Source organism: Nipponia nippon, unplaced genomic scaffold (genome assembly GCF_047370975.1).
Source record: "Nipponia nippon isolate SJK-2023a ecotype South Korea unplaced genomic scaffold, ASM4737097v1 scaffold_5, whole genome shotgun sequence".
In the NCBI taxonomy this organism is placed as follows: Eukaryota; Metazoa; Chordata; class Aves; order Pelecaniformes; family Threskiornithidae; genus Nipponia; species Nipponia nippon.
Genome location: NW_028262369.1, coordinates 39,440,492 through 39,467,441, shown reverse-complemented (window position 1 = coordinate 39,467,441; position 26,950 = coordinate 39,440,492). Strand labels below are relative to the sequence as shown.

Sequence of the window (26,950 nt, the reverse complement as noted above, 5' to 3'; positions counted from 1 at the left end):
TCCTACCCTGCATGCTTGCAGCCTTGTTTTTCTCCAGTTAAATGTGAGCATGACTATAAGAAATTGTCTGTCTGTGTGTGGAACTGAGGCTGTAAATCCAGGTGGTTATAGAGGGATTTGTGCCTAGTAGCTGACTGATTTTGAAATGTAAAGAATAGTACTGTGGTTTTGAGGACCGTCTGAATTAACTTAGACAATGTGGTGAAAGTGTTAATATGGTTTCAATTAGTAGTTCCCTAGATTCTGCTGCATTAGGAAGATTTGTACTTGAACAAGCTTTTAACTTTGTTTCCACGCATGGAAATAGGAGCAACAAATGTAAACAGCTGCATGCACTTAGGGCTCCACCTAGTGGAAATCCATCAATTTCTTTTGAATTTTAAAGTTCACTTTGAGTAGAGTACACAGATAAATCTTTTTACCACTTCTTAGTGCCAGTAGCTTTGCTCTTGGCAATACTCTTCTTCAGTATTGTCTTAGGGATACTTGCTTTAATTTTTTTTTCTGCAATTATTTCAGTTTTGTTTATGATTAGCAAAAATGATTGCCCAGTGAACTTATAAATGGCTGCATAGTTTATCTGTACTTATTTAAAGGTACAGCATCTATCCTACATATTTTATAATCTACATCTTTTCCAATCTTGAGTTATCTGTTTCAGCATGATAGAAACTGTAAAGTTTGGGTATGAATTTCTAAATAGGAATGTATGAAAAGAACTGCCTAAGGACGCTTGTGGCTGCCTCTTCTGAACAGCACTATGGGATTTAAAAAAAAGAAAACAAAACACAACCCACTTTTACTTGTAAATCATGAGGCAGGAGAAGTAAGAGTAGGGGTTTTTTTGTTGGTAGCAAAAATATTATCTAAACCATAGTATTTCTAAGAAGGCTAACGTATCCTTTGTAAAAAGGCTGTGCATTTGTATTTAAATATTATCTAGGGTTTACTCTATCTGTTCTATGAGATTTGATAGCACAAGTTGAATGGCTTAAAGGTTAGTATTGAAAGGGACTACAGGACGTGGGTGTGTGCGAAGAAATTCTGCACTGCTTTGTAAGGCTGAATATGCAGATGGGTAGAGGAGTATTGTTTTGGCTGAAGTCCAACACCAGAAGAACATGCAACTTTATTTTTTCCTGTGCTTAAGTATTTATAGGGAGTTGTTAGTTGAACCAGAATGACTTTATTACAAAGTGTTGAGTCTACGTAGAGAGGTTCTTACCATTGTTTCTTAGTGAAAGGAAGGGAAGTTCTTCTATACTATTTCTCCCAGGCAACCTGAAGATAGTACTAATGATCATGTTATAAGTCACATATTAAGTGTCATCCAATGTATTCTATGTATTTCTGAATATATTTAAGGTCATTTGGAAGGGGAAAAGGAAATGGAAAACAGTAAGGTTTGAGATGGAGACTTCATACTTAATTTTACTTTGGATGCGAACTTTTACATCTTAGAAGAGAATAACTCTATCGGTGTAAGTTTTTTAAAACAGCGTATAACCTGTACAATTTTATATATTGATAGCTAGGAAAAAATAATTGTAAAGCTAACAATATTCTGAAGTGCTTTTGGAGTTCAGTGCTTCAGCTACCCAAACATTTGCTGAAATGGTTTTGAAGAGAATGGTACTAATCTGTCTCTGGCATGTCTAATTTTTACATATAGAACTTGCCAAAGGCTTCTAGATGTGGTGGGCAACCAAAAGATTAAGAGGAAGGTGGTTTCTTCCTCATACTGCTAGTAAATCAAGAACTGCATAGAGGAAGTTGTGCCTGACTTCAACAGAATACGGAAGGTTTTCTTTTGAGGCATGCTAAGAGCAATGGTATTTGAGGAGTTAGGGGTGAGGGTAATCAGCCTGTTCTAACCTACTCCTGATAATTATGTGCTGAAGTTGTTTTTTCCCCTCTGTTCTTTTTCTCCTATTGTTTCTAAATGAAAAAGGTAGCTTCTGCTGGAGGTATAAAAATGAATCATCTAATGATTTCTGCCAGTTAAATACGCCTCCAGAACACACATCTCAGTCTTTCCCAGTGATACTCTAATTTTCAATGGTCACCCAGTTCGCCAGTCTGAATGCTTGAAAATTGAATCTGAGAAATGAGAGGCAGTTCAAGCTAAAATTGCTTCACATCTTATTTTTAAGAAGGCTCTTCAAGTGTATTATGGGAAGATAGAATTTTAATTGACTAAACATTCAGATGGAAGCATATGCGTTTTGCAAGGTAATTTATAGCCGTGTATTTGGTTATTGTTACAGCAACTCCATAATGCCTAGTTTCTTTTCAGGAACTCATGCTAAAATGACTGATAATAATTAAGAGCATAGTAATTGATATAGGAATACATCCTTGTAAATGAGTGTTGCATCCTTATGGAAGGCTTCACTTTATTTTACAATATACTTTTTTATATTATGTTCTGATTTGCAACCAAAAAGCAGAAAATAAAAATACTGTATTTAGTAAAATACTACAGTTAGTGCTTAAATGTGTAAACAAAGTTAGCTGGGCAACTGCTGAACAATCTGTTAGTTGCCCTTCAGTATAGAGTACTGGAAAAGCACTCAGCCAAAATAATATTAGGAATGGTTGTATCAATCTCTGAGATTTTAAGAAAAGTTGGGGGAAAATAAATCCAGTTGCGTGAAGCCAAGCAAGGACTTGTTTCCTTCAAAAGTAAATAGCTGACTTTCAGAACTAAATGACACATTTTTAGTGCTTTATATTACAGACATCTTTTTAACACAGCCAAGAAAAACAGTGTTACTGTGGTTAAAACATTTGGCTGGTGTCTGGAAATCTGGATTCACATTGTGGTTTATGCCACAAATTCTAGGGCTTAAGGCAAATATATAAAAGCAGGTTTTTTTGCTAAAGAAGTCAGTCTTTTAAAATAGTTTTCAAACATTGTTTTGACTATAAACATGTTACCTTTATAAACTAAGTTATTAAAATTGTGTCTGGTGTTTTTAAGGAGCAAAAATCACAACTTTGAACTTGTGAATATTGGAGTTTTTAAATCTGTTTTGATCTTGGCTGTATTTTTTGCCAGTCTATCAAGACTTGATTTAAAGTTTGTTGTGGCTAAACAGATAGGGACCCCTGACATATTCCTTAGGCAGGCAAAATCTAAAGACAAATTTAAAGAAGACTTGTGCCTGAAACTAGAGAAGTAAGTTTTCTTACACTCTCCATTACTTATTATTAGACAAACATCTGTTAGACTTTTGTAGTCCAAAACTATTTAGAGTATACTTATATTTTGTTGCAAAATCAGGATGTATTCAGCTCTTCAAATTGCTGTTTTCTCTCAATTTCCTGGAAAGTACAAGAGGACTTCTTACCCGAGGAAAGCACACTGTGTTTGTTCTAGTCCATATGTATCATAAGCAGAATCTGAAACAAGAAGCGTAGAGTCCATTTAAGTTGCTGTGCGTATCATCTGATGAACATGTACAAACAGCCAGGGAATAAGGAAGAGCTGTGGCCTGTTCTCTGTGTCTGCATGTTGTTACATAGGTATGCTACTCATGCTCCTATATCGTGTGAAGCAATTGTAGAAATGCATCAGCATTGTCCACCCATCCTCTCCTTACACTCAAATCAGGGCTACCTCCACTGATTGCTGAGGCAAAGACACTATGTGGGTTGAAAGTAGTATGAAGTAAATTAGTATTGTATAAGGGAAAATTAATATTAAATATACTATGATCTTTGTACATTAAGTGTTCCGTGTGTGTTCAACTGCACAGTTAAGTAGGACGAGCACTTAAATGGATAGTCTCAGTGACACTAAAGACTGTCTGCATGAGCTATATTTGCCTTTTAATGCTTTGTATATATCCCTTCTGTTATAGCTCCCTGTAGACATACATATATATATATAAAAGAAATACAATAAATTTTAACACTAAGGTTAATGTAGATTTTGAATTTGGCTTGTACTGTAAGTCATGATGAAAGGCTTAGCTGGCATGCAGAAGTATAAAAATAAATAAAAAAACACTTCCTTGACCATGTAGTTACATGTTGTAAATCCTTGTTTTGACCTGTTTGCCTTTGGTTTGTGCATTAAAGGTCAGGGAATGCCATACCCTAACAGAAGTCTATGGAACTGAAGACTTTTCTGTTAATCTTGTCAACTGTTTTTAGATGTAGAAAACTAAATTGTTTGATGCAAACATAAAATAAAGTAAGAAAGAGCTGTATCTTTAGTATAATGAATACTCTATGGGTTTTAAAGTTGCATTGTTAATTGAATAGAACTTCTATAGTATTTACTCTTCACAATGTAGTTAATGGCACCAAAGATGTATTAAATGATTTCCCTTTAAACTTAATTTTCAGGGTAGCTGTGCATACACAGTAACTAGGCAACTACGCTTTGGCAATTTCAACACCCGTTTTTTTTTCCCTAAACCAGAAACTTAAATGCTGATTTAGGATGGCATCGCCTGTCAAGCAAGTCTGACAATCTGTGGTGAATCTCACGTCATTTTAAAATGACCCAAGAAAGAAATAAAATGTATTTTGTAACTATTGAGCGGAGGAGAAAGTTAAGTGGGGCTTTTGAATACAAATGCTTAGTATGTATGACTTCAGTTGGATATATCTGTTGAAAGATGCAGTTTCATGAAACTGTGCTTTAGCAAGTGAAAGGATAGATCTCACTTATAATTCCGGCTACACAACAGTCAAAAAATAAGTTAATGTTGAATTAACTTACTTGAGGAGAACTGTATTTTTTTTTTTTCCCTTCCTCCTGACATTTGGAAAGGGTGACCTTAAGTTCTGAACTACTGTTTTATTACTGAGGGAATGTGTTTGGGTGTGCAGAGCTGGTTGGGGATAGTCTGGGAGTAAGTCCTGTATGGAAAGAATCAAATTTCTTTGTAGTGCGGGCCTGTGCTGTCTGTCTAGAACGGGCTATACTGCTACTTGTGCCTGGATTTTTCTCATAGATCCACAGGGCTTGCCCTAGAAGAGAATCTCAGAAGGAATATGTATAGTGTGAGCAAACGAGAGCCAAGGGTTGGAGTGTAAGAAAGGGGCAAACCAAAGTGATTGCGCATTGAAACATACACGGCTTTATTTTAAATCCAAGATTATGGAAGGCTTCTGTTGAATCAGAATTTAAGTGAGTAGGGATCAAGAGACATACTGTATTAACCCTGTAATTAGCTAGTCTTTCCTAAGCATCTTTTTCTGCACATCACAAAATAATCACAGATCCTTTGAGAATTTTTTAGTTTGGGTAACAATGAGAGAAAAGTGTGGGTTGTTGCTCATCAGTACGAATAGGGGTCTCAGTTTGGTCTTGCACATTTGGCTGTGTGGAGGTGCAGTTGTTTGAGAGGCATAGCGTTAGGGTTCTTATTGTTAGCAGTCTGGAGGGACATGTTAGTAGACTTGTATAAGGTAAGCACTTCTGTTGGTCTTAAGCTAGTATTCCTAATGTTAAGCATTTGAATGTACTTCTCACTCCAAATCTGGCATATAAAACCCCTTTCAAACCATCTGTGCTTCATACTAAACATATTTCTGCAAACTTTGTAGCATAAATGCAGTTCACGATACAGTGAAGACTTTGTGCTACAGCTGGAAAAAGAGCTGGTCCAAGCCAGGCTGAGTGAAGCAGAATCCCATTGTGCCCTGAAGGAGATGCAAGATAAAGTTCTAGAGATGGAAAAGGTAAATCAAACCAGGACCTTCTGTATAAAATAGCACTAGAAACAGAATACAGGTCCCTGTAATTCTTTGCGTAACTCTGCTCTAGAATCTTCTCTTCTACGTTTTCCTGATTGCAAGATGCTTTTCGAACCTGAAGTTAATATAGCAAAAAAACCTAACATCTGTTTGCACTGGGAAAGGTTTGTGAAGAACAGATCACTTTTCTCCTGTTCCTGAAGCCCACTGCAGTGGAAAACTTGGATTCTGGTGGTCTTTACACTAAACATGAATTGTTTCAAAATTATATCCTGCAACAAGGGCAGTAGGCTTAGGGTGAGCATTGAGGTGATCCAAAACTAAATAGTTTGGGAGGGGAGGAGGAAAGAGTTCAACATTCCCATTCCTAGGTCTTCAGTGTGTCCCACTTTGTCCCATTATGGGCAGGGAAAGAATACCTCCACTGTTTAGTATCAGTGTCTCTACTGCTTTTTGGGTGCCCTCCCAGCTTGTAACTTACTGATACCAGAGTTCAAGCTGTACTCAAACCAACTGTCAAACATGTACCTTTCTTTGAAGAAAAACCTAACTGCAAAATAAAATAGAAAAAAAAGGAAAGAAAAAAACCCCACTAGTGGACCTAAAATAAAGCACGCTCTTCAGATCCTGTTGTATTGGCGCTGGAAATTGTTTCCTCATGGAAACTTTAAAGAGCTGTATACTCAGGAGTGTGGGCAGAACTTACTAGCTAATTAGATTAACCCACTGGCGTTGAGATTTTACTTTTTTTAATTATCTGAGGGGCTTGATAGGAGTCTGACAGGCTAGTAGTGTGGTAGTTCTTACTATACTGAACACTGGTAAGAATTCAGGATCGAAGGTATTTTTCAAAGTTCAAAGACAGACTACTTATTTACTTAACCTTCATCAGCATGAAGATGGCATGCACTGAAAACTTAAATGTGAAGGAAAACTGGAGCAGTGGGGGAAATTCCAGTGTACCAGACAAACTCAGATGTAAAGCAGTATTTCAGTCTGTCGATAATGAACTTAGGCACGTGAGAAGGTGACTGAAGTTAACTCCGTCAAATGCCTACAAATACAGCTCTTCACTGCTGTTAGTGATGTGTCACGACACATCTGGGAAAACTGCTCGGTAAGCCAAGACTTGCATGGCTATACTGACAGTGATGTAAACATTCAGAAACACACTCTATCGCTTCCTATGTTTGCCAATACTTGGAGCCCATAATTTGAAACGCAGAGATGCTGATAAATGGCTGTTGTGCTGTGTTCTGTTAATCATGTACTTACTCTCAACTCTCAAGAAAACCTGGCAACTGTCACAGTACTACATATCTACAAAAATACTTGATTTTGCTGAAAATTACTCCCAAGAAATACAGTAGAAAGTGATGAAGCACAGTTCAACTTTGAGTATTCGGTGTCTGATGATTTGATGTAGGGATATTGTAGTTAGGCAGACTATGTCCTTTTTCTTCCCCTCTGTTTCTTTCCCAGACTTCTATTATTATATTTTCATCACTGTTTTACTTTCCTCAGATCACTCCTGCCATGTGTTTTCCTGGTTTCTGTTTAGCTTTCTCTAGACTTTCTACTTTTTCCTCAGTGTTTTTGTAAACATCCATGCACTTTCATCTCTAAGACTTTTTCTTGACTGGTTGTTGTTTATAAATATTAACTGACGGTTCCTTTGTCAACATATCTTTTCGCCTTTTTAAAGGCAGATGACCTACTTCACAAAGCAAATTTCCATTTATTATTTTTCCTGTAAGTCTAAATAAAAGTTATAACTCTAAAGGTATAATTTCAGTTCCTCATTTGCTTTACTTTTATCAACTAGCTCAAAATCTTTGATTTATCTCCGTATTTTTGATGATGTGTGAAAAATAGTGTAAATAATGGTTTGTTAGGGATACCATCCGGGGAAATGTGGAAGTCAGAATACCTAAAATTACCTTGTCAATTTTTTCTGTAGTTGGCCGTTGGAAGACATTTATTCACACTCGCTATATGCAAGAACTTAGATTTTTTTGAGGGATTTTATTTCGCAGGGGATGTGTAATTAAGAAACTTTGGTTAGTAATAAGAGTTATCGTTCCATGTCTATATTCTTGGAGTGGGTCTCGCTAAGCACAATTTTATTCAAATGCATATTTAAGAGTATGGTCCTTGTTGCAGAGGAACAGCTCTCTCCCTGATGAGGAAAATGTTGCTAGACTACAAGAAGAACTGATTGCAGTAAAATTAAGAGAAGCAGAAGCTCTGATGGGTCTCAAAGAACTAAGGCAGCAAGTGAAAGATTTGGAGGAACACTGGCAGGTATGGGTAGCAACATGCTTTTAACAATTTTTATTTTCAATGAATGATGATAAAGCAAAAGACTATGAAATTTTGAGATGTAGAACCTAGTGATTGTGGATCAAGCCGCTGAGGTGAGAAAGTCTTTAAATGCAGCTGCCACAAGAAACTTTACTTCAAAAGTATGGTAGAAATTGGTTCCTAGTTGTTACAGGTGGCAGAGAGCCTGTGCTACCAGCTAACCATTCTGGTAGGAAGGAAGTACCTGATCATACTCCTACTTCACTGAACGTTAATAAGGGCTAGAAATAGTCAAAAGTCTCAGGATATACTTGCAATTCCACTGACTTACTGTAGTTTGAAATGACTGCCTTCAGCTTTTTAATCGTCTGTTCTTAAAACTAGGAAGCTTGCATGGGTTTCTAGTTTTCAGGACAAACAGGAGCACTATAGCAGCAACTTGTCCCCGTATAACTGAGATCTTAAATGAATAAGGGAACACCAGGAAAGATGAGGCATTACCAGCAATGGCATGCTATTTTTTTAGCGTCATCTAGCTCGTACCACTGGAAGATGGAAAGATCCTCCCAGAAAAAACACAGTGCATGAGCTACAGGATGAGCTGATGACAGTCCGATTGAGAGAAGCAGAAACTCAGGCTGAACTGAAAGAGACCAAACAAAGAATGATGGAGATGGAAACACAGGTATGTTATTGAACATGTGTGAATTGAGCTGAATGCTGGCAAGTTGGTGTCAAATAGTAGATTTCTGGTGATGATCTTTTACCATCTACAGGCATGACTTTAGTTCCAAAATGCACTATTTGTAATGCTGTTAGACTAGGAGGGAGAATCTAGTGCATACCGTCGAACTTAAATGTCTCTTCTTTAGTCTTTTCTAGGGCTAAGCTTTCTGCATTTCTCATTTGGACTACTTGGTAAACTCTGTGAATGTGTGTGCATCTTAATTCATTAAATTGTAACTGGAGTAACAACAAAAGTAATTTAAGGTGTTTTAAATTTCACAAACATAATTGATGATTCTGATAATAGTAATTCTAATTCTTTAAATGGCAGTGTTTTCTTTCTTCTGGTGAAATTGCCTATACTAGATTATCCACTGAGGTCGTGAATCTGGTTACTAAACTGTGGACTCTCAGCAAAACAGCTGCATGTTGTCAAGTTTTTTTAGCACAAGATTTACCTTTCATGTCCCAGAAAAGAAAAGCATGATTCACCATTGCTGAGATTTGTGCATAAAAGACAAAAATAACTTGTCTGCGAAGATCTTTTTTTGTGTAACTAGGGAATAAGTGGTTATTAAACAAACAAATCTGAAATGAAAGTGCACTAAAGTTGGTGAGTTCGTATTATATTAGTGAAGTCTCAACGGAATCAATAAGCACAATGTGCTTTTGATTGAGAAGGATTTGTAACAGGCTTTGGAGAAGTCTTCCCATGAAATAGCTGCCAAATGGAAGTGTTACTCAAAGGAGACTTGTGCATCCAAAAGGCTAAAGAAACGAACAAACAAAAAAACCCTTTACTTGACAAGCTTCAGCAATCCCAGAAACCGGGAGAGCACATAAGAATGTGCTACTGAAGAGAGATGAGCTAACTGCAAAGCACATGGTGGCTTTTTTCTGACAGAAGCACCACTTTTGCTATACCAAATGAACAGAAGTTCCTTCTTGTCTTAACCTTCAAAATTTTCGTTGATGTGTTAACACTGTTTCACTACAGTTAACGTGTGCTTTTGTTTTGTTGTCTTTTTCCCCCATCTGTGTATTTATTTTAGTCAGTAGGGGGCATAGGTATCCTGCTGTCTGGATTACACGTATTAAAGTCACAAGACCTTTAGGTACTTCTCAGTTCAGTGTTATGCATCGAGTCTTTGTATACACTTATGCTGTTTAGCTATCATTTGACAGAAATACAGTGGTTCTCGTGTTGTGTACTGGTCTATGCACAGTTTTATATAAAAATGGTGTGACTTGTACTCATGTACTGATCTTAATTAAGGTGCCATGTTACTTCCAAGAATTCACTGGACAGAGAAATGGGCACACAGTATTTCTGACATATCTGATGTTTCTTGGATTCATCAGCTTGTTGCTGTAGTTGGGCTAAGAATTCACAAAATCTTTGACTTACCTAAGCAAGAGATTGGGAAAAACAGATGTACAGGAGCTTTGGAATAATGTTCTTACAATGAGTCATCTGTTGTTTAAGAACAATTCCAATATCCTAAATGCCATGCAAACTTTTCTGATTACACATAGAAAATTCTGAATGCTTTTTCATCAAAAGTTTTTTATAGTAAATGATCTATAAGTCTTTCTTGTCAGACTTCAGGGAGTTAAATTAATATCAAAGATCTTTCCTTAACACACATTTTCTTTCCTTTTTTTGTCATAAATTTCAGAATCAGATCAATAGTAACCATTTAAGAAGGGCAGAGCAAGAGGTTACCAACCTACAGGGGAAGGTACAGTATCTTTCTGCACAGAACAAAGGACTTCTTGCTCAGTTGAATGAAGCAAAACGTAGACAAGCAGAGATTGAATGCAAGGTAAACAACATTGTGAACAGACTATTTGTGTGCTAATGTATATGTACTTTCTAGTCTTGTCTGCTATTGTTGGATAGAGTTGTGTCTTAATTGAGAAGTAGAAATCACAAAACCAAAACTTTCTTTTACTGATTTGACAGTATCATCTTGAATTTACCATCTCACAATCACTTGAGGTTTTGACAGAGCTGTTTCTTTGTGGTCCCACAAAGATAAACTTTTACTTTAAAGTGTGGTTCTACTTGGAAAAGTGTCTGTGTATAATATATAAAAAGACACCCTTACACCACAGATTCTGATCACTGTGTACTCCGATCGTCTCTAGTGAGGGAAGAGGTTCACTACTTCAGCACTGGCTATTACTGCAAAATTAGCTTAGGTTCAAAAAAGGGGAGCAAACGTAGTATTTGAATGAAGAGGTGTACAAACGGGAGTGTTACAGTAGTCATTGCCTAATAGTAACTAGACTTTAAGGGGACAGCACAAAAACACTGGGCAAGAGAGTAGTTTTTATTGCTGGCAATGCACAAAAGAGAGCCCAATCTAATGTTTGAATCTCAGATTTAATTAGTCAATTTTGTAAGTAAATCCATAACCAATTACTAATAACTTATGTCTTCATAACTTGTGCACACATAATATGGACAAGAAATAAAGGATAAGTCTTTCAAGCTTTTTTCTCTTAAATTGGATGAAAATTTTCCTGAAATTGCTACTGATATTTACTTCAAAAAAGGGTAATATTAGTTGACAAAGCACTATAGTTAAGACATTATTTGCTAGAGACATGAAACCAACTTTTTACTTAAATGTAATTTCCAAAAGATGTACGAATAGTCTTTTATAAAATCAGCTAGAGCTGAATAGTCAGTAATTTCTAAATAGGATACTTATTAGGATGTTAAAAATAGTACTGAGATGAATAATCAGACTACTATTTTTTAAACTGTGGCTGTGAATTTGCCACTTGAGAGCAGGTGCTGTTGTATAATTTGTTTTTCATGATCACAACTTTTGCCTTTAATGTAACCAAACCTTTACGTGCACTACTTGTTTCTATTCTCATTCATGCAGAACACTGTTGTTGGTTGAGTGTTTGTTTTTCAGTTTTATCCAATATACATGCATTTTGCTTGTAACACCATACGTACCCCAAAGACTGCATGAGCTGCAATTCCAGCAAAGGCTTCTGTGGACAATATGAATCAAAAGTGTAGTTTGAGTGGTTTATTGGTGTCACTTAGCCTGGAGATGAAATGACATCCTTGTTAATGTGCACAGTTTTGCTATAATGTCACACTTCTCAGTTTTTACACATTTTCATTTCTTACAAATTCTTTTCTCCAAGGTAATGAATAAATCTAGACAATTTAGTTGTGTAGTAAACTCTAGTCTTGTGTTCATTACTCAAAGCCATAGTGTGTAATTTGTAATTGGCAATTTCCTGCTAGTTTTGCATTAGTTATAGTTCTTTCAGCAAAATTAAGCTGACTTTTGTTGTTTTTCAGTGCCATTTTAAAGAAATTTAAGAACAGTAAATAACTGAGATGTACTCCAGGTATTTCAGGTTTTTTTAGGTTCTCATTTTTCTTGCTGTCTTGCCAGTTCCATTTGTTACCAATGGAACCAGAATCTAAAGTGCGGTGAAGACGTAACTTCTGCTGACACATCAAACTCCATCACAAGCTTTTAGGAAACAAGCCAGTCAATCTTAACTAGAAGTAATTGTTTCTACTGACTGGTTTTTGTTTACCATAATCACTGGTTTCCTAAGTGCTATTTTTTTTACATGCTGAGATTATTCTTGTTGATCTCTTCCCCCCGCCCCCCCAATATTCATGATCTTGGTGCTATGTCTCTTCATATAACCCATAACTTTTTTGTTTAATTGGTTTTTAATACTGAAGGTCCACATTAATCCTTAAGAGATTGAGAGGGTGTAGTCAATATTCTGAAGTTTTTATGTTGTCTATAAAAAGAGTAATATGTCTTTAACCTGACTAATGAGTAATGTACATGACTATTCTCACTGGGATAATTTGCTTGGAAAGTTATGTTCTAACACAGGATAGAGAAAAATGTGATAGTAATAGACAGAGCACCAGTCATATTTTTTAGAGATTCTCTGAAAGTAGCAGTCGTCAATAGCCAGTGAAGTAGTGGTACTGACATACAGCAACATTACATCCTGAAACTTGTTTTGCACTCACTGATAGGAATAAGATTACAGTTTACATTGTAACGTGTTTTCCAAGTTGACATTTATGATATAAAATGAAATATTACCAATCTGATGCATATACGTTACGTGGAGTTCTACTGTTTAACTGTGAGCTAGACTGTGACTTCTTGGGATGAGGCTTAGTATAATACCATATAGACTCCTGTACTGTTTAAATACACAATGTTTTTTTTGGTAACTATTGAAAGATGCTCACATTTAACTTGTTGGAAACTACCTTGCTTCAGTGTAGTTTTGCCTTGTATTCCCTTTCCCCTCTACCTCTGATATTTGTCATGAACTTCCATTGTGACTTTATTCTCTAATAATCTATACAAACAATTCAGCAGTGTTTTACAGATATAAGAAGAATGCCACGTCATCAAAAAAATTAAGCCATGTTAAACAATATATACAAGTTCAAGTGTTCTCCTGCTCCTTAAATGGGACATAACTTGGTATTGAACTTCCTATTGCTGTTTCAAACTCATGAAAAACTTTTCAATTGCAAACTAACTATATGATAATATACAGTTAAATGAAAAATGAGAGGATATAAAAAGCCGTTGTCCTTTGACTGTTGATTTGTAAGGATTGTCATTCTGTTTGCTCTCCTTTGTTCTCCACGTTCAAACTACTGGAAGCGTGATTTTTAGCTTAATCCAAGATTCATGCCAAATGCTTCCACTTTTTCTTGTTATAGAAGAGACTACTTTAAGTTCCCATCTCCCCACCTCTGTACCCCAATAAATGAAGGCAATTCCTGTGTGGGATTGTTTAAGGTTATTTCACTGTGTGAGGAAAATGAGATTTTAATTTTGAAGTGAATTTAAACAAAAAAATAAAAGCTGAAGTTTAAAGTAGAAAGAGAAATATTGTTATGCTTGTCAAGCCAAAACCTTGCAACGCTAGTGGCTTTGTTTATACTAACTAGGTTTACAAAAAACTAGCATACCCTATGACTACTATGTAAGGCATATGTTCCAAGCGTGCAGCAATAACAGCGGACTTGCCATGCCTACGGTCCTTCTAGAAGTAGGTTCAGTATCTGCAACGTTACTAAATAGTGTTGCTACCAACTGAGATTTGGCTTGCAATACAGATAGTAGCAGGTAGGTTGAATTGAAAAGACAGTACTGCAGTGTAAATACCTGAAATAAAGCTATTTTAATATGCTACTGATACAACAACTTTGTATTCAAAACTGATGAAGAAAGTTTCAATAATCTTTCAGGCAGTGTCACGGAGCAACACAGACAAATACTAAATTTTTGTAGCACTAAATATTTTTAAAAGGTCTACCTTGCATCTCCTTAAATCTAGCAAGTTTGTTGTTCACGATTCCATTAGAAACTGATGTTTGATATTTTTTTTTTTCTTCTTCCAATTGCTTCAAGTCATCTGAAATCATGCTCTAGTTTTATTTCTGTCTCTACAATTTGGCTAGGTAGCTGTATTTCTGTCGGAAGTGGTGTATCAAAAAGAGACACGTTTGTATTTTCAACTCCCCAATTGTTTTTTTTCTATGGAGAACGAACTGGTACGTTATTTCTGGAGCCTGTATTTTTCTTTAAAGGATAGCTTAAAATATATAAGCAGAAATTAAAATTTTTGTAGCAAGTTGCATCTCATACCACCTATACAGCAACTGTTTTCTGTCACTGGTGTGTGCTATGTTTTCCCCTCTTTATCTGACTACTGCATTTACAGCAAGGACTTAATTTCAAATTGTTTCTTGAAACACAACACTGATCTTTCTAATCAGTTTTGCTAAAGAAATTACAACATAATATTGGTGACCCTGCCCTAGTCTTGTCTTTCCTACCATATCAACTTTTGTGGTAGTTATTAAGAACATGTTCTGTTTCGGAGATAAAGCATCAGTGCCATCTAGAGCAACACTATTGACTCATCTCAGATACCAAAGTCAAACCAAGCCAGTCTGTCCTTTAGCTTTCAGTTAAATACATGCAATCCTGTGGACTTGTGGGTTTGGCTTCATTCGAGCAATTATGCAGCAGAATTTAGCAATAATGGCTAAACTCTGTCTAGCACATGGTGGATTTCTCTGAAATGGACTCCACTGATTACAAATGCTGTTAATTGGGTACTGTAGAAGATGTACCTTCATTACAGGGATCTTTTTTCAAACAAACAGCGTGTTTTCAAGTAGCTACTATAGATAAGCTTTGGCATGTTCAATTCGGTCTCAACCAAACTGTCTAATGAGGGTGGTTAAGTACTGTCAGTTTGAAGCACACATTAAAATAACTGAAATACTGGAACTGCCTTACAGTAACTATAGTTTGTAGGGTTACACCAGTCTGCCATAAAAGTAGGTGTACCTGAGCCTAGCCTGTCTCTTCCCCAGAATTATTTGCACTCCAGCTGAAAGTATTGCTCACTCAATATCTGTCACTGTTTTCTCTCTGTGGTTGTACCAAGCTGCTGACAACATAATATTAATTGTTTTGTGCTCTGAAGTCTTGAGCACTTGCCTCATAAAACAGAAATAAGGGAATTTCCTTCTCTCTTGTCCAAACTCAAATTGCCTGTCACTTATAGGGAAACTTACAGGTTAAACTTACACCGGGAGTCTGATTGTAGGTTACAGGCATTAGAATTTTATTCTAAACTATCTTGCAAATCTTTGTTGTATACTTGTGACTAAGATAGCTGGACTTAAATGAGATTGAGAATATCTGTGCTATTGTGTTTGGTTTTTTTAATTTATGTTTTAGACAAAAAGAATGATGAAGTAACTCACTCCTGTATAGCTTTGCTGTTTCTTTATATATATAAAAAGTCAAAAGTTGAAGCATGAGCTGTTTTTTTGTTATGTTAATACTTTTTCTTAATTTACAATATAACATTTCTGGACACAAAACAGCTGTTTTCTGGACCTGGAAATCGATAACAGCATGTTTTCAAAACTACACAGATATTTTTTTAGATTATTGTAGTTTAGAATTGATATTAGATGTTTACATAATTCTATGGGTTAAAATTAAATTTAGGTTCTTTAGAATATGCCTTATCAATAGGTATGATATTTCACACAGCGGTGTATTAAGTTTTCTTTATTTACATGATTTTGGGTAAAAGTAGTGCACAGTCTTTAATCAACTGAAACTGATAGTATTTGTTAGCTTCAATCTGTTATGTTTTTCAGAGTAAAGAAGAAGTGATGGCAGTACGGCTCCGTGAGGCAGACCGCATTGCAGCTGTGGCTGAACTTCAACAGCATATTGCCGAATTAGAAATCCAGGTAACAAGTGATGGCATTAAATGTGTAACTTGATACTGATTACTTTTTGTACTTTGTGGTCTTTTTTTCTTCCTCCACTTTCTTTTCTTATTAACCTATTGTGAATACAAGGCACTGCTTTGCAAAGTGGGACAATGCTATATTGCTGAACATGCCTCCTTTATAAGCAAAGGCCTTAAATCTATCTTATGGGCATACTTCTTAGTTGTGAATAATTGCTTCTGTACAAGCACCAGGCTACAGGCAACACTCTCTTAAACCCTGACTTCTGTATTTGGTTTTTGTCTTGTAATTGGTAATTTTTACCAATTAATGATGAGATTGAAAACATCCTCTGTCCAAAAAAAATGCACACATTTTACTCCAGCGACCATTCTTTTCTGTGCTTGCTCTCCTGCTGTGGCCAGTATTGGAGGATTTGTTGTTAAACCCTTACTCCCTTTATGTAAATCTTGAAACCAGAAATGCTATTTACTGCTACCATGTCACTGTAGGATCTGAAGATGCATCCTTTGGCCTCTGTGTTGTTCCTTATGCTTTCAGTTGCTCTTGGAGCTTTCACTGTCCTGTGAACTCACTGCTTTCTTGATGAGAGAACCATAAATGACTGTTCTTTATATTTTGTTGGCTTTGAAAAATCATGATGTCTTAACTGTAGTCTGTCCTTCCTGTACTCATATGCTGTTGTCCTGTCTGAATTTTGCTGCGTCTATCTGCAAAGGTTTTCTTGGTTATTATTCCTAAGTTACAAGCTAGTTACTCTCTAGTTTACCTTTTTTTTTTAAAACTGGTATTGCTAGTGTCTGTCTTTCCTCTGAAATCTTTCCTTCAAGGTGATGATTTTACTGTATTGTGTCCAAGCCGCCTTTTCCCTATGATTCTCAACTACTTGCATCTTTTTCATCTTTTCATATATAGAATGCACAAATAAATTTAATGGAGCTTGCATAAAGAATTTTCACTTTGAATATTTTTCCTGTAGTGCAGCAGGCACTAAATCTATTAAAAGATAAAGCAATCATTTCTTTTAATCACATAATGCTTAGATAATGCTGTGATCAGTACGTTAGAAATACTTAGATAACTACAGTAAGCACTGCATATGAATCATTTATCATCTAGTAAGATAACAAGAGAATAGCTGAGTTTAGGTCAATCTTCTACTTGTGTGTTAGCGTTTTACTAAAAAAAAAAAGTTTAAAGGTGACTTCAAACAATGCGATTTTGTAGGTGAGGAGCCAGTACTCATTTTGCATTATTTTCACTTTAGCACAGACTTTAAATGCCATCCTGCTTCCATTGTTTGACTGATACAGGTCTCCCAAAAAGTATTCTAGTCTTGTTTTTATGAAGTGAAGAAATGGTGATCCCATAACGATCAGTTGTTTTTCTGATAGCTTTTTCTGTTGCCCAATTAGAATTGTGTTCATTTTTTAATGTAAATACATCTGACTTGGTCTTCTGTTGTTTGACTGATCAAATCATCAGTGCTCAGTCATTTTATAGCTCTCTCCTATTCCCTTTTCATATTTCTGCTTAAGCTATGGGTGCCAGAATTGCATGCTGATTTTTATAATAACCTGTCATGAGACAGGTAAGGAAGTTAAGTGCAGGAATGTAATCTATTTCATGACTCTGGCTAATACAGCCAAAGATTACACCGTCCCTGTTTTGTCATGATATTGCACTGTCTCATGATCGGTTGTTTATCCACATCATCTCTCCTTCCTTTTCACAATTACTACTTTGCATGATGCAATCTTTAGTTATGCTTTTCCGTTTTTCTCGTATTCTAGGTGGCCTTGGTTTTTGTTTCTTACTAAAGTGCGTTTCAGGTTCTAGTCTTTTTGGTGTTCTTAGATGATCACCTGTTCGTGATTTCTTGATCTGTAGTCTCTTAGTAAGATTCTTGATTTTCTGCACAAATGAGAATGCTTTCTTTGTATACGGTCTGGAGTATGAAGTCATTCTGTGGCTGGGGTTCATGTTTCTAATTTAATGAGTTTGCCCTGTTAGGCTTTTGGTGAACTGTTGATCTCAAACTTATACTAGCCTGAAATACAACTTCTTAAGTTGTGAAATACAGGGTTTGGGTGTTAACTGTATAAAGACATTTAAAATAACAGTGATTTAGTAGAAATAAGTTCCTCTAATGTCAATTTACTTATTTTTGACACCCTAGTTGTGACTTGAAATGCTTTTATTGGGCTGTAACAGATTTTTTTTTTTTTTGTAAGATTCTGTAAGCAAATAGATATTTTTGACCAGTTTATTTTGCCAGCAAATACGAAACTTATGATCAAAACTTCCTTTTTGGGTACTCATGCTCAAAGGCCTCCGAAACACCTGCACCAAAAAAAAGTAATAATGGAGTTGGAAAGCCTTAAGTCCCGAAGCTTGTAAACTATAAAACATGCAACTGATAACAGAGCTTAAACAAAAGCCGCTTTTTAAGGAAATTGAAAATCTAGATAACTTCTTCCTCATTGGAGAAAGAGCTGCCTCCCATTGTCTTCCATTCAGCTTGTCACTGAAATTGCTATGACCTGATGTGGGGAGCAGAGGGCCTTTTAATCTGGACTTGCCTTAATGACTTGAAATGCAATATTTAATACCATAAATACATTTAGCCAGTCTTAGAGCGTAGGTGTCAGTTTCAAAGTAATTGCGCTTTAACATGGAGCATCGCAAATAGGTCTGCTTGTCATATTGTTTCAAAGCTGATAAAGATGAAGGGAGGAAGTTAACTTACCACATAACCTTCCTTTTTTTTGAGGGGGATGGTGCTTTTCTAAGAAGCTCTAGGGATTCAGTGCCAGGTCCACATGGTCCATAGCAATGCTTAACCTAAATTGTGCAGTTTCCTTTTAAATGTTCATGTAGGTGTAAGTGCAAGACACTAGTGTTAAATCTGTAACGCAGAGTATCACTACTCCCACATAAGAACGGATCTGACGTTACACATACAAATGCTAGATTTAAATCACAGTTTCTGGGTCACTCTTAGTTTTGGTTGGTAATAATGATAGAGAGAGAGGAGGAGATAGAACTCTATCATTTAATAGTAGATGTAATTCTGCAGTAAGGTGTCGGTTTATTATGATGTTAGGAAGTTATTTTTTATATATTCTGAATGTCATCTTATCCTGGTCAGGCATTCGGTTCCCAATGCTAAGCTTTTAAATTTTTGTGTAAGCCTACCGAATTGCAAAGAATAGTCCAATACATGATGGATATTCTTAAACAAAAGAAATATATGAGTTGTTCCTTAGCAAAAATAACAAAAAACTGAAGTGTAAGTGAAGTTTAACTTATGTTGCGTATACCCAAGCCCCAGAAGTAACAAAGAAAAACACTGAAGTTATGTATAAACAAAGGTTTACTTTGTCAGCCTTTCTTTTCTCCTCTATCCTCTCCTTATTTTTCTCTCGCTTGCCAGTTCAGCTTATAAAACCTTTGGGAAGCAAACATGACTTGGAAGTATTTAGCAGGCTTCTGGGTTTTGAGCAGGACATTTGAGCAAATTGTTAACAAATGAAGGATGGATTTTGGATGGCTAGGCTGCTATTTTTTGTACCTCCACACTGGGGAGAAGCTGTTCTCTTCAACATGGTATGTTCTACTTTCTCACAAAGGTTAGAGGTTCACATCCTATAACCAAATGACTTGTTTGGGCCCAACTACATGCACTCTCTGACCCCTTTTGTCCCGTCCTTTTGTAAGATATAGAGAGCCAGGACTAAGGAATGGATATTGTCTCCCTTTATGTCTATAGTCAATCAGCAAAATGTCAGGTTTGTTTCCTCAGGGAATTAGTCTTTCTTGTTTTCAGCTGAACTGGTCTCATAGCTTCAAACTGCAACAAGCAAATGCTTTTAACTTCTTAATATAAGCCTTTAAAACCCTATAGCTTTTAGCTTGTGTGTGCTTTCCTAAAGCTGCCAAGAAAAGTCTACCAACCTTCACTACACTTCTGGCCTAATAGCAAGTGTTTCTTCTGGTCGCATATGGGCAATCCTGTTGGTCCCTTGATGTTGTGGGTTTTTTTTTTGTTCTTTTAAAAAAAAAAAGCTTTCCCTGCAACAGTTGAAGGAAGGACAGACTAAATAAGAGAAAAAGAGGCTTTAGAGAAATTCAGGCAAGGTTAAATCAGTTGCAAGCTAGAGTCAAACAGCTGGCTAGGGTGAGGAGCCCTAGGCCAGTGAAAGTGTAGACAGACTGAGGAAGCAGAACTGGGTCCGCTGGTGTCTCTGCTCTGCAGCTTAATCCCTCCCCCTCTATTTCTATTCAGGCTGGTGACTTGCAGCATTCTTTTAAAATTATCCATAGCTGGTTTGGGTTGGGGAGGTACAGAGCACGCTTGTAATATAGAAAAGTGGTTTTAGGTCTGAGTAATCTTAAAGCAAAAACTATCTATAAGAATTCATTCTGTCTTTGTTAGGTTGATCTGGACAGGGTATAACATCACTTCCTCCTGATGTGTTTCCTGGCAGATTCAGAGAATTTTGTCACATTTACCCTATCTAACCATGTCAAAGCTGCTTTGAGAACAACTGTAAAGGAAATCCATGATTGTGCTAGTTCTCTCCCCCACAGTTTAAACTTTTAGCACTATTTCGTTAGAATAAAGCCTTTCTATGACCTCTGTTTAATAACTTTTCCAAGTACTGACTGTTCAGTAAAGAAATTGTTTCCATCTTTTCAAATTACAGGAAACTTTTTTTACTCTTATCAATAGTGGTGTGTGATGTTAGTGATGTGTTTTTTGAAAGTCTAGAATGAGTCACTGTAAAGTCACTGAAAGGACACTAGTTACCACATTTACCCTTCTGAATAAACTTCATTTACATTTTTAATGCAGTGTCTTTTGCCACAGAGTAAGAATTTAAAAGCCTCCCCTGAAAAAAGGCTGAGACAGATTGTTACCAAGTAAATATTTCTAAGTCAGAAGAGATCAAACTAAGAGTGTTGGGGAAATGTCCTACCCTCTAGACATTTTTAGTAAAGATGATACACTGTTATCTGAGGAACAGCAACCATCTGGTGAGCCTGGATTTTGGCTGCCTATAAAAACTTTGGTTTTGGTTTTCTGTGGTTTTAAGTTCACAGTTATTAAAGTGAAGACAACCCTAGATACTTTCTTATTATTTAAAATGGCCTATTTTCTTGTTGACCTGTATTTCTTTTCCTACTCTGATGTGATCATCAAGAGTGTTTTAGAAAACTTTTGCTTGTGCTCCTCTTGGGATGAAACACCTGCAACTGAAATTTGATGACATGGATCTTCTGTATTGTCTACTTAGACCTTTCTTGGTCGAGTAGCAAAAGCAGGCTTAAGGCCTCCAGTGTGTTCCAGGTGGTTTCCAGTGATTGATTGATTTATTTGTTATTTAAACTTTGTTTTATCATGACTACTATACTTGATTTGGGGGGGATACTATACAGTAATGGTTTCAGGTATTTAAGATCAGCAGTCTTTGAAGCAGTCCGTCCTTGCGCTCCTGTGTTGCCAGCTGTGCATCCTGGTCCTATGCTGACTGAGTTTGGAAGGTCTCCCCATGCTCTGTAGTTCTCAATAGGCATCGGGTGTGTTTCTTGAGACTAGCTGCTGCTTCTTTTGAAGGTACAGAAAAGCTGTTTTTGTCTTAGAAAGCCAAAGGTGGATTTAAGTATGATACTACAACCATGAATCTCAACTGATGCTTTTTTGGTGGGCAAAATTTTTCTTCTAAGAAGCAAATTTTTGGGGAACAGATTTTTCTTCCCAGGAGCTCTCAATGTAGCTCTTGCTATGCACGCAAGTACAGTAACTCTAGTACTTCAGAGCAGGATGAGAGAGGAGAGCTTCCAAAACTGAAGGGGCCTAAGTGAGTTCTGTTTTAGCAACTGCTTTTTTTGATCTGTAGGGCTCACTTCCTGCTCCGCTGCCCGTGCTACTCCCTCTCTATACACAGCCTCAGAGGCAGGAGGTTGGATTGCGTATTGGCTGCTTACACTGTTAGAAGTACCTTTTCCTTGAGGAGAAGTGATACCTGGCCAATAGGGTGTTTGTTTCCCTGATATGGAGTTTTCTAACCCTGTTAGTGCTGGTGGAGCTGGCCTGTTGGAAGAGATGATCAGATTGGGAGGAGTTACTAATTTTCAAAAGCAGTGAAATCGAGATGATGGATCGTTAATTACAACGTAACACCAACTGGCATTACTTTCCTAAAAACCCTTCTGGGAAGAGAGCCTAGGAACTGCAGTGGTGCCAATATGCAGCAGTAGTACTCCAGGGAAATGGATGTAGAGATTCACTCACATATGACTGTGGGATTTTTTTTTTAAACAAAATTCCTAGATTCCAGAATTGGCTAGCTTTCATTATTTTGCTATTCTGATAATACTCACACTTTGCTTATTGATACGTTATCTGGCTTTTTCACTGTATATTCATTTTAAACTTAAAATGGCTATTATTTGCCTAGCGACCAGCTATTCATCTTTGTGTCGTGACCTCCCCAAATACCACAGATTTTCTGTAACAGTGCTCCCCCTCAAAAAAAAAACCAACAACCCACATCCTATGTGTATAATCTTAGATTTTTAAAAAAAACCCATGAAGAGAGAGATTACTAATTGCTTATGCTATTTCCTTTTAAAAGGTATGATGTTCATACTTTAAAGACTTTTAAATTGTAAGTGGAGTCTTAACATTCACTTTTGAACCAGTACAGTTGATCTGAGTGTTTTCTTCAGAAGTACAAAACTGCTCAAGCACGGTAGTACAAAACTATTCAAGCACAGTATAAAACTAATGCAGAGTGAAATGCCAGGTTCCTACTGAAGTAAATGCTACAATAGGAAGCATTCAATTAAATTAACTCAAGCAACATGAAAGCAATTTAATTTTTCTTATGTCAGTGGGGCTGTCTAGTAACTTGTGGCGTGGCCTCACCTTGAATGCTGTGTGCAGTTCTGGGCCCCACAATTTAAGAAGGGTGTGAAGGTCCTTGGATGTGTCCAGAGGAGGGCAACAAAGCTGGTGAAAGGGCTGGAAGGCATGTCCTGTGAGGAGCAGTTCAGGACTTTGGGCTTGTCTAGTTTGGAGGAAAGGAGGCTGAGGGGTGACCTCATTGCTCTCTACAGCTTCCTGAGGAGGGGATGTGGAGGTGCTGAACTCTTCTCCCTGGTATCCAGTGATAGGACGCATGGGAATGTTTTGAAGCTGTGCCAGGGGAGGTTTAGACTTTAGGAAGCATTTCTTTACTGAGAGGGTGGTCAAACACTGGAACAGGCTTCCTAGAGAGGCGGTTGACACCCAAAGCCTCTCGGTGTTTAACAGGCATTTGGACAATGCCCTTAATAACATGCTTTAACTTGGTCAGCCCTGAATTGGTCAGGCAGTTGGACTAGATGATCATTGTAGGTCCCTTCTAACTGAAATAATCTATTCTATTCTATTCTGAGGTTGCCAGACCAGTTCGCAGCCAGAGCACATGAAAATGTAATTTAATGGAAACAGAAACCCTTAGGTTTTGGGTATTTTAAAAAAATAGAAAGTTAAAGCTGTATTCAGAATATAGAAGGGCCTTGAGCAGGGCAGTCAGCTCCCTTTTTTCCTTGGTCATTTTACAGAAGACAGGTTTTATGTCCTTTTGCTCTTGAGCACCTTAACCATTTAAGAGAGTTGAGATCAATCTGTTTTAGCTGTGAAAGACTTGCCCAATCAAGCCATCCTAAAAGCATGTATTTTCCAGCACATCGGCATGGCTCAACACTTGAAGCAAGAAGCTAGCAATGATAATATTAGGATTGACAAGAAAGAAGGATATCAAGAGTGTCCTGAATGTGGGCTCCGACCTCCCTGGCTACTGGGGTTGGATCAGGAAGAGTGCAGGCTTCTGTCCTTTGGGCAAGTAACCCTCTGTTCACCAACTCAAATTACCCTTTGATCCTAGTAGTTGAGCTTCCATCTGCCGTAGCTGGTTCTTAAGCTGAGGTGACTGAGGCCAGACAAGACTTAATCCATTCAAGACTGATTTCTTCCTGCCTGAGCCTAGAAACCTTTTCAACATATGCTGTTGGACCCTTAGGAGGAGAAATGAATTAATCCATTCTTTAGAGGGTTATGATACGTGGAAGCAAAATGAAGGATGGCAGCAGTAGAACAGGAAGAATGGAAAACGTGCATCTCCAGAGAAGCAAATGAATGATAGAGGGCTAGTAGTTATTCCTGGAAGATTATTATCTTCAGTTGTCCTGCAGTACATCAACTAACTAAATAAATGCAACAGCCACATCCTGCAGATAGTCGGCTGAAGATGAAATCTGCAAGAATCCATCAGTGTTATTGTCTAAGGTCCTTACCTTTGTTTCAGTTCCATTCAGTACCTGTTGTATCTTCACTTTTCAGTTTCTGTCCCGCTTTCATGTCACTTGGAACCTGGCTAATTTGTCCCTCTATTTCTCTGCCAAGTTTAATGCAGATTCTGAACTAAGAACAGATGGTATTAATCTGATATTAATCTCAGTTGCCTCATGACTAGATCAGTGTGAAGAGTTAGAAATTATATCTGTGTAATACGGTGTTATATTTGAAACTGAAAAATCCAAGCTGAAGCTGATCGAGCTTTCTTAATTAGGCTACTAAATGAAACGAACATAAAATCCTTTGTGCAGTTTCCATGTGTGTTGATAAATGTTTGGAGCATGAGTGTAGTTGCTGTCTCTGGGTCTTTCACCAATCACCGTGGCATATAGCTGTGCTTTGGCACTAATCTAATGTCATCTAGAATTATGATGTACAAGTGGGAATCTAAGTTGCATGGTGGCAGAATATAGGGTTTGTTTTGCAGTGGTGGAGGTTTTCACTATCTCAAGATGCACACATGCTGACAATACTCCTTAAAAGAGACTCTAGGATGATACTAAGATCACTTGATAAAAACAGTAAGAAATAGGGTTTTATGATAATCAGGAAGTAATAGATAAGGTGTCGTATAATCTAGGGTAGGTTGAGAAGCAAATCTAGAACTACAGAATTTTGGGGAGAAAGTATTCTGTCTTTGACAGATATCAAGGGATAGTAGGGAAAGCTGTTAATATTGCTTTCTGTCATGTGAAAAGGAATTGCCATGTTGAAGTTTTTCCTGCCAACAATTTTTCTTCTTGACTTCTGTCAAGCTGCCCTAATGAAAAACTAGTGTTAAAGAATATTACTACTAAATTTAAGTTGCTCACATTAAAATTTGCCTTTGATTAACAAATGCTCATCAGAAGCTGGAAATTGCTAGAAAGTAATCTGAACTTAATGCAAATATGAAATGTGACTGGAAAGTGAAATAATTTTGTGGATCATAGTAATATTTTGTACTTGTATGAAAATAAATATATGTATCAATGAGAAATATCAATCTCTTCTCACAGTTTTAAAATATGCTGGGTAACTTAAAGATCATAATCTGACAGATAAAACTACCTTTTGTGAGATTTTTTTCATTTGAAGTATGTAAACTTTCAGCTGTCTACTTACTGTTTATTCTCTAAATGAGATGATTTGGTAAGAATTAAAAATATTTTAATGCTATACTGTCTTACCCCTGCATGTTTTCCAGTGGTTTGCTACTGCACCTGCATGAGTGTCTTTTAAATAAGTAAATTAACTAACTAAATTAATGGCATGATCAACTTACATTCTACTTTTTTTTTTTATAAGCTATCTTTGCTGTTGCTCAGCGAGATGAACAGCAGCTATGAAGAAGACTCTGATACCTTGTCCTAAAATTTCTCCTATGTCATCCTTCCAATTTACCCACTGTGAACAGACTTTGTAGCTTATAGAATATGAGCTTATTTAGTTAGCTAGAAATATCTGATTTCTGTTGCAGCCAGTTAAAAGGATCAGCTTCTGACCTCTAGTGTTTTGAATGTTGCAAGAGGAAGTTACAGCATGACTTTTCTTTGAAAAGTATGTTTGTAGAAAATGGCATTGCAGGGTTCCTTTTTTGTGCTAAATGCATTTTTGTGAATTGTCAGCCCTATAAAATCTGAGTTCTGAAAGGAAACCTGAAACTTATTTGCCCTTCACTAATAATGATGATCTTGCAAGCCAGGCTTATGCCCTATGTTCAGCTCCACTCGATTGGAGCTAGAGTCAGTTCTTCCATGAGCAAATTTACATGTCAAATTATTCTGTGATATCTGCATTAACTTTACAGTGTTATTTATGGAATAAAAAGTAACAATAAAAACACTTAAATATAATGAAAGTGTTTAACTCCCAATATGGTATGCTCTGTGGTATACACTAACAGCTTCCGGCTACTTGTGCAGTGCCAAACTTAAGCTAGAAAATGTTATCGCTTCTGCTGTTACTTTATACTGACTTAACTTGGGAATGCCAGTTTCATGTCCTCTTGTGCATCCAGTTTGAATGTAAGCTCAGCTATTTATTACACTTCCATTTTAAAAGGGCTGTGGCACCTATCTTCTATTGATGGTAAAACCTTTCTTTTACTCTTGCCTTTTGATACTATCGTGTATGGTTACATAGTAATTTGGAGTCCATAGAACAAGAGGCTTAAATGGAAAAGTCAGGGTTTCAAACAGGGAAAGGACTTAGACAAGCATTTCTCCCATATATTCCTGCTACCACAAGAGATCAGGTCATTCTTATTGCCTGGAATCTTAGTTTCTGACAGCAATGAAACTTTCTCTATACATAGATGTAAACAGCATTATTTTTGATCTGCAGCTATGTTGCTTCTGTTTCGGTTTCTCCAGTACCAATAGTCATGCTTGTAAAGGGAGATGATGGGTTTGTGGGTGTGTTTTTAACCTATTTAGGACAGGAAAAATTAGTAATGTTGTTAATGTTAATTTTTTTTTTTGTGAATTTGAGCCATAGGT

General features: G+C 36.8%; 1 protein-coding gene across 5 annotated transcripts in view; it reads left to right on the top strand.

Moving 5' to 3' along the window:
• The window catches only part of EVI5 (ecotropic viral integration site 5), a 116,326-nt gene that overhangs the window by 65,578 nt on the left and 23,798 nt on the right, over positions 1 to 26,950 (top strand). For 4 of the 5 annotated variants that reach the window (XM_087730358.1, XM_009468257.2, XM_087730351.1 and 1 more), the window contains 5 exons: positions 5,566 to 5,700; positions 7,879 to 8,019; positions 8,546 to 8,704; positions 10,425 to 10,571; positions 15,965 to 16,060. In XM_087730358.1, coding sequence (XP_087586484.1) covers positions 5,566 to 5,700; positions 7,879 to 8,019; positions 8,546 to 8,704; positions 10,425 to 10,571; positions 15,965 to 16,060 — 678 coding nt within the window. The remainder of the gene's footprint in view (positions 1 to 5,565; positions 5,701 to 7,878; positions 8,020 to 8,545; positions 8,705 to 10,424; positions 10,572 to 15,964; positions 16,061 to 26,950) is intronic. The other variant, XM_087730355.1, reaches the window with a different exon arrangement.